Here is a 17,580-nt window from a genome sequence, read left to right on the forward strand (position 1 = left end):
CGAGAGGGGCAACTGTGAGATATTCTCATCACTCAAATAAGATTCAGCTGTGAAAACTGAACTTTAAACTGCAGTACCAGCCTCATAAGCATTTCAAAAGCCAACTTGCATCGCTCTACATAAAAACGAATATAGTTTGGATAAGATGATTTCACTTTATATATTTATGATTTTAATAGTTGGATAATAAACATGCCAATGCATGTGATAAATATAATTTTACCTTCTACAGGTACATAATTAATATCTACATATAACGCTCTTGTTGCCCAGAGAAAATAGCACAATTTAGAATATAGATTCTTCGAAAAGATATGTAGATTCAGATTTGTTGTTACATGATACGAAGCATGTAATACCATTGAAACTAACGTTGCTTTGTGCTTACAGAGCGTCTTAATCTTGTGGGTTTATCCATAGGCGAGTTGCAATCCTTAGACAGGTGCGCCATCTGGCGGCACAAGTGCGCGATTATCCCGTTTGAAGTGCGAGCTTTGAGCAGCTTTGAGTGCGATGCCAGATAAGCGCCACTGGAAACTGGTGAATGGCAAGTTTGGACGGGCGTTCGGGTGTGTGGGCAGACAGGTAACAGTAAATAGCAAACAGCAGTTAACAGGTGCGCACACATATGCTGCTCGGTGCCGTTACACAATACACAGTTCCGATGAAAGCGGCGCCTCTGGGGAGTGTGTGTATTTGCATATCCTTGAGCGACTCTCTCGCACACAGCGTGCGAGTGTGTGTATGTGCGTGGGAAGGGGGTGCGTCTGCGCTCTCGCCGCTTGCACTTTCCGTTGCCTACTTTTGTGCGTGCAAGAGAGCGACCCAGAGCGGAAGCGGGAGCGAGTGTGTGTGTGTGTGGGAGAGCGGGAGAGCAGAGTTGAAATCGAAAGTCGAGTAACTTGTAGCTTTGGCAGGACAACTCTGTTATAGATACAGGGAACTTCCTGCTCAGCGGCGTTGCCAGATCGCGACAACTTCGTCGCTTACCATTCGCCGTTAACCTTTCAGCGTTCACCGTTCACCGTTAACCGTTCGCCATTCGCCGCATCGCAACACGCACGCAAGTAATGCTGTAAGGACGAAAGCTCTGCAGCAGGAGCGGGCCAGAAGGCGAACTCGCTGCTTTGTTCCGCACAAAAAAGTGATACACACGGAAAAATCGCTGGCATTCATTCACCGAATACCGAGGCGAGAAGCGCGACCGCCTGCGAGAAACGTGGCCAGAAAAGAGAGAAAGGACGAAGGGCACAGGGCGCATAGCTGACCAGGACGAGAAACAATAATAACATTAATAATAATAATAATACTAATAAAAGTAGCCATCTATGTTAACTGCGAGTCGCCGAGACATTTGACTTTTTGTTTTTGTGCGAGCGTGTGTCCGTGTGTCTGTGTGCGTGCGAAACGGCGAAAGGATATAGGATACACGTATATACACGCGAGTGTGCGCGTGTGTGCGTGTGTGTGTGCTGGGGCCACGTGAAGGCGAAGGCGCGCAACAACAGGAGCGGTTGGGATACAGATAGAGATAGAGAAAGTGACAGTGGCAGTGCTGGCGAAAAACCGAAAGTGAAAGCAGCAGTAGCAGCAGCAGCAGCAGCAGGAGCAGGAACAGCAAGGATTCGTAGCGTAGCATTCAACGGGCGCGTATCCTTCAGCCGTAAACTGTTGAATATAGAATGACGCTGCTGACAAAAATCAATGCGAAGCCCAAGGAAGCAACAGAAGCAGCAGCAGCAGCAGTAACGCTAACAACAGCCAGGATCCCCAGTCTGCGCCGCTCCTCCTGGATAAGGATAACGCTATAAGGCTAAGCATAAGCACAACTCGAGCGAGAGAGAGCAAGAGCAGAGCAGCAGAGCAGAGAAGCGGAGAAGCGGAGAAGTGGAGAGGCGGAAGTTCCCCTTCAAGTGCAACAATCGCCGAATTCTCGGCAACTCACCAAGCTACAAGCCATCCCCCCACCCCGCTGTTATCCTTTTGATTCGTAACTGTTGAGGGCCGAGATACAAAAGCGCAATGAAGCCGTCGGATTTGTTGTTGGTGCTGGAGAAGGTAAGCGATGAAAACCCAATAAAATAGCAAAAAGACCAAAGGAGACCCAAAATACAAACAAACTTCGACCTCCTGCCCCCTCTACAAAAAAAGAAGTAACAAAACAGAAAAAAAAACACACAACTGAAAAGTGTATTTTTATTTCTCCACTGAATCTGACACAGAGTTTTGGTCACTGCTAAAATTGGAGCCCCCTCATCCACCATCCATCCACTCACACACACACACGCAAGCACCAAACACAGTGTGCGTGTGCTAATGGGGCTCCGTTGTAATGGTATGCTCCAAAAAGGTCATTATGATGCCGAACGCCGACGCACACACACACACAGACTCACACGCACACGCACAGGGTGAAAGCGAAAGCGTGTGTATGTGCGTGTGTGTGTGTGTGGTACCGTGGACTTATGCAAATCCATTTGACAACGAAGAAGCTCGCCACACACACACACACACACAGGCAAACAGGCGAGCAAGTAATCGACGAACGAGCATAGACGTGGCAACAACTACACTTACACCGAGCTTCAATGCCAAAGCATAAAAAAAACAACATACACCCACACACAGACACACACAACACAAACAGCAGGGGAAGGGGGTTGGCTGAAGGGGGGCGAAATTTTTGGCTCAGCGTTATCTTTATTGCCACTTCTGTTGCGCTGGCCCTTTACAGCCGCGTCTGTAATTGGAGCCCAACTCCTCTAGGCCAAATCCCCCAGCTGCAGAGCGCTGGGTCACAGTCACCCCAGACCGCACCGCATTCCACCCGAGCGGAGGATACTCAATCCCAAATCCGGGATCCCGCCCACACTCCACACACAAGCATGTGTTTTGGCCAGAGCCGGAGCTTTATTGTGACCATATCGCTCATACGCCGCGTGTGACTGCCTGCATGGCGGGCTTAGCCGTCCGAAAAGTATGCTATATATATATATATATATATATATATATATATTTATGTATATATATACACAGCGAGGAATAATGGCAGTGTGGCATGGGCAAATCTGTTGCAACACTTGATTAACTTTCATTCAAAAGAATATGATTTCGGTTATTATCTGAGGAATTTTTTAAAGTGACCAAAGTAGTATATAGTATAGTATATATGCAACATATTAAATTTGGCGTTATTTGGTTATTACTTTATCATTGCGTCAACTTCTTTGACCTAACCCTTCATTTCTATGACCTATAGTATATGTTTGTCATGTTTTCATATTATAAACTCATATATGATAGCATATTATTAGATATAAGATACCAACTTTTAAGCAAAAAGTTTTATATTTTTTTAAATTCCAAAATGAAAGATTGAATTCTTCTATTTCCGGGTAATGTCTTTGCTTTAGTAGCATGAGAAATATTTGTGTCCAAGAACAGAGGGTTCTCTCAGGGTACAAATGATCTATCTATTTGCGGATGGCCTCTTCAGTCGACAAAGCCATTTGGAAAACAGGGCACGCAGGACTCCCCCGCGAGATTAACGTACCCCCGAAGGACCAGGCCCCATCCTGGTGGGGTGACCTTCTCTGCTGCTGTCATTGCAGTTGCTCATCCACTCGCCCCTGGCACTTGCACGCCATTAATATCGCCAAATTGTTGGAAACGCAGCGGAAAGGGGTCCTGGAAGAATGGTATCCTTGGGCAGTGGTATCCCAGCAGACAACTGATGCCTTTTTGGCTTATTCAGCGTGATTTGGTGTTGAATGAAATAACCAAGTAGGTTTGTTCTTGATCTTTTTCAATTGTGTACAGACATAATAACGTAGCATACTTTTAGACAGCTTCTTCAAAAAGGGATTTGCATTTTCGAGCAATTGTTTCGTGTTGTTCGATGCGATGGGAGAATTTGCAAACAGTGCAGTGCAAAACTAAAACGCCATCGGCAAGGTTATAAGTATTTGGGTAGCATGATACTCTTCATTGAAATACAAAGGGTGGAGCATGGGTGGGTGTCCTTCGACCACACCACACCGCGCACATGTGGATGTGGATATGTGGGATGTGGGTGCAGCGGGCAATGGAGGCCACTGCCTGGATGGTTACCCAGTGCGGAAACGAGCCAAGGCGCCCACGCACCCACTTTGAATGCCACAGGAAATGGTCATGGAGATGGAGCTGGTGGTGGAGGTGGAGATGGAGATGGAGGCACTCGTGGAGGAGACACACATCTGCGGTCGACCGCCTGCCCGCTGAAATGCCATTTAGCTGGGAAACTGGGGAGCAAATAATGTCGGCCACTGCAGCTGACATCAAAGGCTCTTCCTGAAATGTATGCAACGAGGTCCTCTTTACGAGCCATTTCCTCAAAAGGGGAGCAAGAAACATGAATCAGTGGTGGTGGGAAGCGTGGCGAAGCAGTTTTTCCTCCAGGCAATCCAAATAATTGCTCGATTCTCACTTCAATTCATGGCGGTTTTAATTAAACTGTCTTTACGTTTTTATTTTATGCGCGTAAAAAAAACAAGCATCGACGCAGATTAAAATATGATTGCGTGTCTATGTTTATCTATACATACATTTAAATGGCCATAAACAATATTTGTGTCGATTCGAATAAATCAAGTTGCAGCTGAAAGCACTCGCAACTGATTTTAAATGTATTTTATGTTTGTGCAAATAACAACTCAGCACATTGGCGTAATATCATTCAATGGGTTTGGATTGGATACTTTTTCATTCACCTAATTTCCATTTTCCAAATAATTTGCGTTTTTAATTTCCCTGAGCTTGCATTCGCAACTCGAAGTTTATATACCCTTGCACATATATATAATAATATATATTTATTAGTATTATAAATAATTCGGAAAGGGAAACATGATACTATCTGGTTTTTCCTCACGAATTTTTTTTTATTTTTTATTTTATATTTATTAAGTGAGGAATCCGCACATCATAATATTGTATCTTAACATCACAGGGTGGGGAAATATTCTTAGGAATTACCAAACACTATATCAAAAGAAGTGAAGTGGGAAGTAAATCACAGTCAGTCACAGTGTTGCAAACTTGTGTCTGCGGTCAGAAGATATGTTCCGGAGATAATATGTTCGGAATATGAGTTATTTTCCGAGTGTGCAAGTAGTGGTCACAGGACTTGTTGCAAATATCGATTGCCAGGACCTTGCCGCAAGCACATCCTGCCATTCATATTCCGCTGCTCATAGCTGACAGCAGTTATCAGTGGAGAGCACTCGCTTTCCGTGTGGGTGGTTGGGTGACTGGGAGACTGGATAACTGGGGGACTGGGCGACTGGGTGGCAGGGGATGACTGGTTGTGGTCCTCGATGGCACTCATCTTTCAATAGCAGCTGCTCGAACGTTGGTCCTCGAATTAATTGTGCTGCTCTGCTCCGATTGCAGGTCAAGTTCAGGGTGCCCCTGCCGCCAGGAGTCAGCTCGACGACGCTCCTGCCCAAGCTCATCCGCACCAAGGACGTGAAGCAGCTGCAGGACGGCAACGCACAGCCACAGAAGCCCAAGCTAACGGTGAGTCAGTGGAGGGATACGCCCTTCGAGCACCAAATAACCCCAATACCCATGTACATGTACAGAAATGTCTCAACACGCTGGACCTGACCTCGCTGGGCATCGGATCCTGCTGCGGCACGGGCATGTACCTGGTGGCCGGCATGGTGGCCCAGAAGATAGCCGGACCCGGAGTGATTATTAGTTTTATTATAGCCGCCATAGCGAGTATTTTCTCAGGTAAGTAAAGCTCAGATGGTTTGGACTAATTTCGCAAAGGTGAACTGTGTGCTTTCAAGTGCGCTTTACAACACTAAACCATTCAAAATGCGGTGTTGCATACTAGTTGTCACCTATCATATGTTTTACTTACTTATGCTGTGGCAGCACTAAGATGCTCTTTCAGCCACATCTTTGTGATCCTATATATCAATCCTATATCATTTCATTGATCCACAGGCGCCTGCTATGCAGAGTTTGGCGTTCGTGTGCCACACACATCCGGCTCGGCCTATATGTATTCATATGTGGCGGTTGGAGAATTCGTAGCTTTTATAATTGGTTGGAATATGATATTGGAATATCTAATAGGTGAGTGCATCCTCCGGAATGTCGCAATGTTCATGCTAACGCTTTGCTTTGAATTCCGGACTTCGACAGGAACAAGTGCCTGTGCCTGTGCGTTAAGTTCAAGTTTCGATTCCCTGACCGGCAATGCCATTGCGCGAACGATAAGCGAGTCCATCGGCACGATATTCGGTGAGTATTGGGTGCTCCATGGACCTGGCCCTTTGGTCCCGCTAATAATGATTGAATCTTCTACACTCGCAGGCAAACCACCGGACTTTATTGCCTTCGGCATCACGCTGCTCATGACCTGCGTCCTGGCGATGGGTGCCAGCAAGTCGGTCATCTTCAACCACTCACTCAACGCCGTCAACCTGGCCACGTGGGTCTTCGTGATGGCCGCCGGACTGTTCTATGTGGACACGAAGACGTGGTCCGAGCACCAGGGATTCCTGCCCTACGGCTGGAGTGGTGTAAGTATCCATTCTACCTTGCAACTTAAGTCTATCTTAAGGGCAAATGATATCACATACTCATATAACACTCCACGATGCATGGACTTACAGGTGTTTTCCGGTGCTGCAACCTGCTTCTACGCCTTTATCGGTTTCGACATCATCGCGACCACCGGCGAGGAGGCACACAATCCGCAGAAGAGTATACCGAAGGCGATCGTTGGTTCCCTGGTCGTCGTGCTAATCGCCTATGTTAGCGTTAGTCTAGTCCTAACTTTAGTGGGTGAGTATCTTGGTGATAGGTGAATGTAACCCACAATCCAATGGTAATCCCAAGATTAAGGCCCAATTACTATATATAATGTACCATATACGATGATGACAGATCGATCTAATCGTGATATATATATCATATTGATGAAATTGGGAGTAAGAAGATGCATTGGTGCACTTTTAAGATATCTATCATCCTGCGGCTTGAAATTCGAACTACACTGATGTAACGCTTTCCGTGTTCCAGTTCCCTACGACCACATCAACACGGGAGCGGCGCTGGTCCAGATGTGGTCGTACGTGAGTGCCCCGAAGTGCCGGGCGGTGGTGGCCATCGGAGCTACCGCAGGTCTTTCGGTGGCCATGTTTGGCTCCATGTTCCCCATGCCACGTGTCATCTATGCGATGGCCCAGGACGGCTTGATATTCAGGTGAGTGCTTCATAGCCATTCTTGAAATGGAGCTTGAAATGGGATTTCTATTTCGTGCAGACAACTGTCGCAGCTGTGGCACCGCACCAATGTGCCCGGACTGGCGACCATTGGCAGCGGACTGGCCGCCGCCCTGGTGGCGCTCACCGTGCGCCTGGAGATCCTCGTCGAGATGATGTCCATTGGGACGCTGCTGGCCTACACGCTGGTGTCCACCTGCGTCCTGGTGCTGCGCTATCAGCCGCACAGCACTTCGCTGGTGGAGCTGCTCCCAGCCCAGCTGCGCACCCCGGTGGCGCCCGGGACGGCCAGCGATTCCCGATCCCACGTCACGCCCGCCGAGGTGCTGGAGGTGCCTGGCAAGCTGACCATCAAGCGTGTCACGCGCGGCATGTCCGACTCGGACGACTCCTTCATCGACGACAGTCCGGAGGGATTCCTGGGCGGTCGCGACGACCAGTTCCTCGTGTCCGATCGCTCCGAGAACAAGTTCTACGGCAGTGTACATGGCGCACCAACCGGGCCCACTGGCCAGGCGACCGCCTTCGATGCCATGGGCCTGAACTTCGTCACCCGGAAGATCCACGACTATGCGTACCTGTGCCCAGGCTTCTTTCCCTGGATCAATCCCGGCCAGGCCACCGCCGAGAGTGGTATGTTGACCTAGAAGAATATGATTCCCTAGTAGTTTTGGGTCAATTATGGTGCTCCTGGTTGATCCAAAACTATGCACACATCCGTTCTTGGTTCCTGCTGAATATCCATACACAAACTAGAAAAACTGCGATTGAAATTGACTCTTTGCTTTTGCTTTTCCAATCCAATACGCACCACCGTATCCACCGATCCATCGAAATCGATCCACCAGGCATGTACGTCACCAAGCTAGTGGGCATCATGTTCGGTCTCATATTCTTCCTGGACCTGTTCGCGGCCATTGGCTGGTCCGGTGGCCTCGCCGCCTTCATTTATTTCATTTTGTTTATCGGCATATTTGTGATATTATTGATTATATCGAGGCAGCCGCAGAATAGGTAATTCAATCCCCCTGCTCCACCAGCAGCTCCAGCATCCCCGACTAACCCGTCTCCTCCTGCTCCATTCTCGTCCAGATATGCGCTGGCCTTCCTCACGCCCGGACTCCCGTTCATTCCGACCATCGCCATCACCGTGAACATCTACCTGATATTCAAGCTGAGCATCCTCACGCTGGTCCGCTTCACCGTGTGGATGTCGCTGGGATTCATCATGTACTTCTACTACGGCATCACGCACAGCAGCCTCGAGCAGGCCAGCGACGACCTGGAGTTGCATGTCGACTACGTGAGTGCTCTGCCGATTGGTTTGGCATTGGTTTACTTTTCCGTCCCATCCAACTTAAGTCCCTTTCTCTCTCCTTTCCAGAGCAAAAACGTCGAGGAGAAGGCCGTGTGGGATCAGCAATCGTACAACCAGACCCACGAACCCGTCTGGGCCAGCAAGGAGGTGAAGCAGCCGTCGAGTGAGTCTCATTTGTTTGTCCCCCTTGATTGCAAGATCCTTGATCCTTTAGTAAGACATTATTGAAAATGTGACCTAAGAATTCAAATCTTGCGAATGCGTTCTGCATCCACAATCATTTCGAACTAGTAAATACATTCTCCCACTAAGTTATGCAAATCCCCTTGAACAACATGGCGGATGAGTGATTTTCATAAAAAGTAAACAGAACTTAATATGAAAACTAATCAAGAAATCACGATTTCATGATACTTGGTAGAGAGTCTATACTCAAAGCCCATCTATAAGAAGTGATAATCGTATTACTTGCTAATATAACCATAATTTGTCCAGCAGAGCAGCGCTATAACTACGGAAAGACCACGTCGTCCTCGTCGTCGGCCCAGGGCAGTTCGAGGAGTGGCCAGGGCAGTGCGCCGGAGAAGCCAGCTGGCAGGAGCACTGCGGGCTCAAACCGACCTGTTCCACCACCTCCGATCGCCGTCCAGGCGAAGGGATCGGGATCGGGATCGGGATCGGGCAGCGGTCCTCCGATGGAACGCCAGTACACTGGCCAGTTCAGCATGTTCGTGGACGAGGGCCAGTTCCCCACGTGGGATGACTAAGCACAGAGACCCAGTTGCAGTCCCTGTCCCTGTCCCAGTTACCATTCCAAATCCAGTTCCAGTTCCCCAAGCCCGATTCCCGCTAATTCCCGAGTGATGCTCCATCAACGTAAGACAACCCACTCACATCGGCTACGATCTCAAAGGCAGTCAGTTCGCTGGATCCGGACCAGTAGCTGGATCCGGTCAGCCGGATGCAGCTCACTCACTTGTAAATACGATTAGAGATGTTAAGTTTAACCATATGGATGGCGAGGTGTGTTGTTGGCGGTTTGCAGATGCATACCGTATACAAGCCTGGACGGTGGAGTCATTGTTCACAGCACTCCGCTGGACCAACAGCGAGGTCACCGTTATACACATATACCATATACAATACATAATATACACTTATATATATATTGATATATATATATATATTGATTATACAAGCAAATATATATTTACATATATAGCGATGGGTTATTAGTTCAGCAAGAGTTAAAGTGCAAAGTTGCCGAATTCAAATTACCCAAACCTTGATACCAAACCGACCGATTAGCGATAGACGATAAGCAAAGCCACGGACAACCGATTAAACGTAACAAATAACAGATAATAGATAACTGATAAATGATAACCAACAACCGTTAACCGATAACCAATGAACGATTGTGCTCAACTCCGATTGGCTGGCGTTTTGGGTGACGTTGGTCAATCGGTTTTCAGCACAGGCATCAGGAAGGCAGACACAATACTACTCGGGCGTGTGTCTGATCCAGTTCAGACATGTACCACACAACCGGCAGTGAGGTGGTCGGGTCGTCGGGGTGCTACCATGCACAACTGTACATTTTAGGCACCATCACCCCCACACTCGCAACCGCACTCACTCACTGACACGCTCCAATGCCAGCGACAAACTTGAAATCCTGGGCTTGTGGATGGATACCCCTAGCAGGTCAGAGGTCGCCGTTCGTAACCCCAAATGATATTGGCCCTCTGGCCCAAGACGATCCTTGCACAATGTCGGGATTTGCTCAGCCACACAGACAGACAGACAGACATATAGACGATATAACGAGACACCGGACGATCTTGAACACTAACCTTATGCACCTATGATTCGATATTGTTGTTTACATATTTATGCTATGCATTTTATACGGCGCCTGGACGCGAGAATTTACAGTACAGTACGCTCTGCCTACGGCCGTCCCGTCTTACACACTCTTTCGAAATGTTATTTGTTTTTTTATTCTAGAGCTCGCGCTAAACTAAAACTCATTTTTAAGCGGCATTTCGCATTCGTTGTAATACAATTTATTTTACTAATGGAATACGAAGCAAAAATTATACAAATATGCATATATATTTATAAAAATTACCATATAGACGAATACCAAAGAATACCAAATATTTATTGAACTATTCAAACTTAAACCAAGGATAAAACCAAAGCAAGCATAACTACAAATATGTATAAACACAATGATACTTAAACCAAAAGCAAATATGATAATGAAAACATTTATGTACAAGTACAAGCATACTTTTTTCCACTTTATATACTATGTACAAGCAAACCATGCATAACTATTTTTAGCTAAATTACAAGTACATATATGGCAAGTTAAAGCAAAATCAACCTTTTTAATAATAATAATACTTATGATAATTTATTCCTTTTGTACTTCACGACTTTGTACAGGAAAGAATCCGAATAGCGAATATCAAAGATTGCAACAAGAACTCAATAACCTAGGGCTAGCCCTCGATCTTTCGATCTAGCCCCGCAACAGAGAAGAACACTATTTATATACAAAACAAACGTACCGTCTAAGACATTCGATACTTGATTTCGACCTATGTATGTATGTAATTCGTTTGAGTCCATTAATTTCCGTTGAATCTGTTAAATTTCGAGTGCCAAATCAATGCACCATGCACTTCTTGAACCAGTAGACCGAAACCAAACGAGTTCCATGTTCCACTCACTCAATATTAGGGTTTTCGAAGAGGAGCTTTCCGGACCAACTACTTAAGATATAGTGCCACCCAACGGTCCTGCACCACGTAATATGTATCTATGCCTTTGTTCACCAGGACTCCCTCTACTCGCTTCAAAACATCAGAACCGAACACGATTTGTACATACACAACTTATACGTACATACTACCAAAGGTGTATATTTTTATGAACAAGACACTAGAAAATGCAACTAAGGGAAACGAAACTCAGATACAAATGTAACAACTAAAGAATAACATATCCTACCACACAGCTTAAAGTTGAGATACAAAACATAACGGAGCTCAGCGAGCCCACATTCATCCGATAGTTTCGGTACCCGATCACCGATCGCCGATCGCCGATAACCAATTGCGAAAGTCCCGTTCCAAGTTTTGCTTTCGTTACCAAGTTGGGTCAAACTTTGTTCATTTTCATACATAATCTCTTATGCGGACTAAGGTGCTCATCGGCGAAAAGGGCTCCCAACTATCCGCTGAGTGTGCGCTCCGAAGAGTTACAATCTGTACTATCCGTACATGTCGGTCACCCACATAAATAAGAAATACCAATAACAAATGACAAATGTTACAGTACAGGCAATCCAGTAACTGCGGGCTGAAGCTGCTCGCTCTTCCACCTTTCGTTTCTTTCGATACCACCAACTTAAGATAAATGTTATGGGAATATGATAGTTTTAATAGATTTTCTACAGTTCCAATTTAAAGCGAATAACAACCAAGTCAACATAACGTGCAATATGTATATCGATAAGTGTAAAGGGAAAACCAGAAGCTTCCGTTAACAAAAGTATGCATTTTACTACCACATATTGTTTCCGTACTTTTTTAATCCCTCGAACGGAGGATAAAACCCACTCCAAGGTCTATGCTCACTCAGAATCAGAAAAACTGGATAGGCAGGGGACGAACAAACCTAATCGCACCCACAAACACGCATAGACACGCACACAACAAAAGGAACCGGACAACAATAAGAACAGCAATAAAAAGACCGTAATCGATGAGAATTGTACTTGCGAGGACGAAGAAGACCGCTTACTTAGGAGCCAAGCCTGATTATGAAAAAAAAAAAACGAAATCGGAATAATCCGCCTTTCATTGTTTTATTGATTCGAAATGGCTTTGGGCGATTGTTTTCTTATTGATTGATTTTCCAGCTGAATATACCGGACCTAAGTTTCTGTTTATTTCATAAGACTGAATTACTGGAATATGATTTATTTAAACGTGTATATAATTAAGGTGTAATAGCGAACTTTACAACTTTTACTAATGAAACATCAAAATTTTTAAAGTTATTCCGAACTTATTTATTAAAAAAAAAAAACAAAAAAAAATAGATGAAAGTGAGGAGAAGAAAAGGGGATAAAAGTGATGAGAAAGTCGTGAGCGAATGAAGTTAATATGCAACTATTAATATACAACATATATGGGAAAATCCCCATATGAAAATGATGATATATATATATATGTATATATATATATATATATTTCAATGGATCGATAAAAAGCAAATGAAATGAAAATGATGTTAAAATATAAGAAAACCAAACATTTTTTAATTCAATACTACTCTTGATTTGTTTTATGTGTTAATAACTTATTAAATGATATTTCTTGAGAATATTAAAAAATAAAATTGTTAGGATATTCAATTATGTCTATTTCAATGGGGAATCATGGAGAAATGCGACACTTTGAGAAGTCTCGCTTTTTGATGAGGCATCGCAAAATTAAAAAAAGATATTTTAAAACAATCGTACATAATGTACTTTCCTTTTAGACTTAAAGAGACCCATTTTATTGAAATAAATATTATAATTCATGTTACTGCCGTCTTGCTTTCATTCTCCTTTAATATTGGAAAAAAACATTGACATCAATTACATAAATGTTTTTTAAATATTAAGGAAAATTAAATGTTTGATAACGTTATTATAAATAAATAAGATAGCCTGTTGCTTTTTCGATCCGTTACTTTTCAGATGTAATATAGTCATCTCACTCTAATTCGCTATATTGCTCTCCAGTGAGAGCGTCGACTTCACTTCATCGGCTGTCCTATATCTGTATTATATCTGGAAAAATCGTCTGCACGATTTCATTAAACTGAGCTGAGTTTTACGAGCAAGAGATGCTGACCTTGATCAGAGCCACCAATATCATAAAAAAAGAATTTAATTCACCCACCTATTTAAAAATATTTCGATAGGAACACAAAACTTCATTGTACGAAAAAGGCGATACAATCGGAAAAACTAATCGATTTATCAAAATACTAAACAGAAAAATACCAGTGCTTCGACAAGTCACTCCCCTGCAAACGGTCGCACTAATTGCAGAGAGAAGAGAAAAGCTAACAAATTTTTGTGCCCGAAAATTAACTATTTGAAAGGTAATTAAAAGCAAGCTGCGTTTGCAGAAGTCTCCCTAAGTTGGCATAGGGGCAGTCCACTTGGGGGCTTCTTTTCCGCTGGCCAGTTCTGAGTCATCCCGAAAATCGGGCCCCTTTTGAGACGTGTTCAAGCTGCGATAGGGGTGAATGTGTTGGTATTCTGGTGATTCCGCCCCCAAGAGGTGGTGCGGTGTGAGGGGGATTGCAATCAATAATCGCTGTTCTTGTGCCGGAAACTCTGCGTTCCCTTCTCTAAACTCGATCTCGATTCAAATTTCAGTACGCAGCTAGGAGCAGCAGCCACGATGACTGATTCCAAGTACTTCACCACCACCAAGAAGGGCGAGATCTTCGAGCTCAAGTCGGAGCTGAATAACGACAAGAAGGAGAAGAAGAAGGAGGCGGTGAAGAAGGTGATCGCCAGCATGACCGTGGGCAAAGACGTGTCCGCTCTCTTCCCGGACGTAGTAAACTGCATGCAGACGGACAACCTGGAGCTGAAGAAGCTGGTCTACCTTTATCTGATGAACTACGCCAAATCGCAGCCGGACATGGCCATCATGGCGGTGAATACGTTCGTGAAGGACTGCGAGGACTCCAATCCGCTGATCCGGGCGCTGGCCGTGCGCACCATGGGCTGCATTCGGGTGGACAAGATCACCGAGTACCTGTGCGAGCCGCTGCGCAAGTGCCTAAAGGACGAGGATCCGTATGTGCGCAAAACGGCCGCCGTGTGCGTAGCCAAGCTGTACGACATTTCGGCCACAATGGTGGAGGACCAAGGCTTCCTGGATCAGCTGAAGGATTTGCTATCCGACTCGAATCCCATGGTAGTGGCCAATGCGGTGGCTGCTCTGAGCGAGATTAACGAAGCCAGTCAGTCCGGCCAGCCCCTCGTGGAGATGAACTCGGTCACCATTAATAAGCTGCTGACGGCGCTCAACGAGTGCACCGAGTGGGGCCAGGTCTTTATCCTGGACTCGCTGGCCAACTACAGCCCGAAGGATGAGCGCGAGGCGCAGTCCATCTGCGAGCGAATCACTCCGCGTCTGGCTCACGCCAACGCCGCCGTCGTTCTGAGCGCCGTCAAGGTGCTGATGAAGTTGCTCGAGATGTTGTCCAGCGACAGCGACTTTTGCGCCACACTCACCAAGAAGCTGGCTCCGCCATTGGTCACGTTGCTCTCCTCAGAGCCGGAGGTGCAGTATGTGGCCCTGCGCAACATCAATCTGATTGTCCAGAAGCGACCAGACATTCTCAAGCACGAAATGAAGGTGTTCTTCGTGAAATACAACGATCCCATCTACGTGAAACTGGAGAAGCTAGACATCATGATCCGCCTGGCCAACCAGAGCAATATCGCCCAGGTGCTTAGCGAGCTGAAGGAGTACGCCACCGAGGTGGACGTGGACTTTGTGCGCAAGGCAGTCCGCGCCATCGGGCGATGCGCCATTAAGGTGGAGCCTTCTGCCGAACGCTGCGTGTCCACGCTGCTTGATCTTATCCAGACCAAGGTCAACTACGTGGTGCAGGAGGCCATTGTGGTCATCAAGGACATCTTCCGCAAGTACCCCAACAAGTACGAGAGCATTATCAGCACGCTGTGCGAGAACCTGGACACTCTGGACGAGCCGGAGGCACGCGCATCGATGGTTTGGATCATTGGCGAGTACGCAGAGCGCATTGACAACGCTGACGAGCTGCTTGACAGCTTCCTTGAAGGATTCCAGGTAAGTTTTTCTCTGGATTTGCCAACATTATCAGGTCTTTGAATTGCTATTTTCTCTTTCGCCAGGATGAAAATGCACAGGTGCAGTTGCAGCTGCTGACGGCCGTGGTTAAGTTGTTCCTCAAGCGCCCGTCGGACACCCAGGAGCTGGTGCAGCACGTACTATCATTGGCTACCCAGGATTCGGACAACCCCGATCTGCGTGACCGTGGCTTTATCTACTGGCGTCTCCTGTCCACGGACCCGGCCGCCGCCAAGGAGGTGGTGCTGGCCGACAAGCCACTTATCTCAGAGGAGACCGACCTTTTGGAGCCGACGCTGCTGGACGAGCTCATCTGCCACATTAGCTCGCTGGCCAGCGTCTATCATAAGCCTCCCACCGCGTTTGTGGAGGGTCGCGGAGCAGGTGTGCGCAAGTCGCTGCCCAACCGAGCAACTGGATCTGCGTCTGGTGCAGAGCAAGCAGAAAACGCAGCCGGCTCAGAGGCAATGGTCATTCCCAACCAGGAGTCGCTCATTGGCGATCTGCTCTCCATGGATATCAACGCACCCGCCATGCCATCTGCTCCGGCAGCCACCAGCAATGTGGACCTTCTGGGCGGCGGTCTTGACATACTCCTCGGTGGCCCGCCAGCAGAGGCGGCTCCCGGCGGTGCCACCAGCCTGCTAGGCGACATTTTCGGACTGGGCGGAGCAACGCTATCGGTGGGTGTTCAGATTCCCAAGGTCACATGGCTGCCGGCGGAGAAGGGCAAGGGACTCGAAATACAAGGAACGTTCTCACGCCGCAACGGCGAAGTGTTCATGGACATGACTCTGACCAACAAAGCCATGCAGCCGATGACTAACTTCGCCATCCAACTGAACAAGAACAGCTTCGGCCTGGTGCCCGCGTCGCCCATGCAGGCTGCTCCCCTTCCACCCAACCAGTCGATCGAGGTCAGCATGGCCTTGGGCACCAACGGACCCATTCAGCGCATGGAGCCGCTCAACAACTTGCAGGTGGCCGTGAAGAACAACATCGACATCTTCTACTTCGCGTGCCTGGTGCACGGCAACGTGCTGTTCGCCGAGGATGGGCAGTTGGACAAGCGCGTGTTCCTCAACACCTGGAAGGAGATCCCCGCCGCCAACGAACTGCAGTACAGCCTGAGCGGTGTCATTGGCACCACCGACGGCATCGCCTCCAAGATGACCACCAACAACATCTTCACCATTGCCAAGCGTAACGTCGAGGGCCAGGACATGCTCTACCAGTCACTCAAGCTGACCAACAACATTTGGGTGCTGCTGGAGCTGAAGCTGCAGCCGGGCAACCCGGAAGCCACTCTCAGCCTCAAATCGCGCTCCGTGGAGGTGGCCAACATAATCTTCGCCGCCTACGAGGCCATCATCCGTTCGCCATAAGCGTTCCATGGCGCACATCGGATGGCGGACGATTAGCACAAAGCAATTGGAGCGATCGATTTGCGGGTGTTGAAGATTAGCTCAACAATAAGTTGTAAATTTACGTATTATTATTATATTGTGTATTGGCCAATTCGCCGCCTACATATATTATTTATGCATATGCACACATATAAAAACCAATCGGGTTCGTCGAGAGATCTGTTAATTGTTAATCGGAGCTGCTTGTCTTCGGTGTACTAACGTGTAATAGCAACGTTGCATAACCGCATTCCAAAACTCTGTAACCCCATATGTCTATGGTCGGCATCTATGTATATGTTTGCGTCCTAGTAAAAAGCATAACCCTAAATAATTGACACATTGTTTTCCTTGATGATTATTATATATGATTTGTGTATTATAATATTTGTTCGTTCGCAAGTCTGAAAGATTTTTATACCTTCAGCTCAAAGTTAAAGTGCACCAAAGTTAGTGTTCTAAGCATATAAAGTAGAAGATCTGATTAATTAATTGCATCAGTTAGGTTAAAAGTCATTACATTGAGGTCTAGGATCATAATGATCCAAAACTAGGCTTGCAACTCAAATGTTCGATTTGAAATATCATATTTACGCGAAAATTCGTTAAGGAGAAAGAGGAACTATAGACTCCATCAGATAGGAGATGC

The 17,580-nt window shown here is 46.6% G+C and overlaps 2 protein-coding genes across 3 annotated transcripts; both read left to right on the forward strand.

The window, feature by feature from the left end:
* The first annotated feature begins 326 nt into the window (after positions 1-326).
* Positions 327-12,898, forward strand: LOC117147642 (probable cationic amino acid transporter). 2 transcript variants are annotated; one of them, XM_033314610.1, is made up of 13 exons: positions 329-2,058; positions 5,431-5,556; positions 5,622-5,775; positions 5,995-6,126; positions 6,196-6,294; positions 6,367-6,575; positions 6,669-6,840; positions 7,078-7,261; positions 7,322-7,914; positions 8,130-8,295; positions 8,374-8,584; positions 8,666-8,762; positions 9,098-12,898. In XM_033314610.1, exons 1-13 carry the CDS (start codon positions 2,023-2,025, stop codon positions 9,364-9,366), a joined length of 2,448 nt encoding a protein of 815 aa, XP_033170501.1. In that variant the 5' UTR covers positions 329-2,022; the 3' UTR covers positions 9,367-12,898. The 2 variants fall into 2 exon arrangements, with proteins under 2 accessions (XP_033170502.1, XP_033170501.1); XM_033314611.1 differs by lacking the exons at positions 8,130-8,295; positions 8,666-8,762; positions 9,098-12,898 and having other exon boundaries at positions 327-2,058; positions 8,374-8,527.
* Positions 12,899-13,664: 766 nt separating this feature from the next.
* On the forward strand, positions 13,665-17,265 carry LOC117147340 (AP-1 complex subunit beta-1). Its single transcript, XM_033314198.1, has 3 exons — positions 13,665-13,774; positions 14,055-15,504; positions 15,570-17,265. The coding sequence occupies exons 2-3, from the start codon at positions 14,080-14,082 to the stop codon at positions 16,908-16,910; spliced, it is 2,766 nt and encodes a 921-aa protein (XP_033170089.1). The 5' UTR covers positions 13,665-13,774; positions 14,055-14,079; the 3' UTR covers positions 16,911-17,265.
* The last annotated feature ends 315 nt before the right edge of the window (positions 17,266-17,580 follow it).

This window comes from Drosophila mauritiana, chromosome X (genome assembly GCF_004382145.1).
Source record: "Drosophila mauritiana strain mau12 chromosome X, ASM438214v1, whole genome shotgun sequence".
NCBI classification, from domain to species: domain Eukaryota; kingdom Metazoa; phylum Arthropoda; class Insecta; order Diptera; family Drosophilidae; genus Drosophila; species Drosophila mauritiana.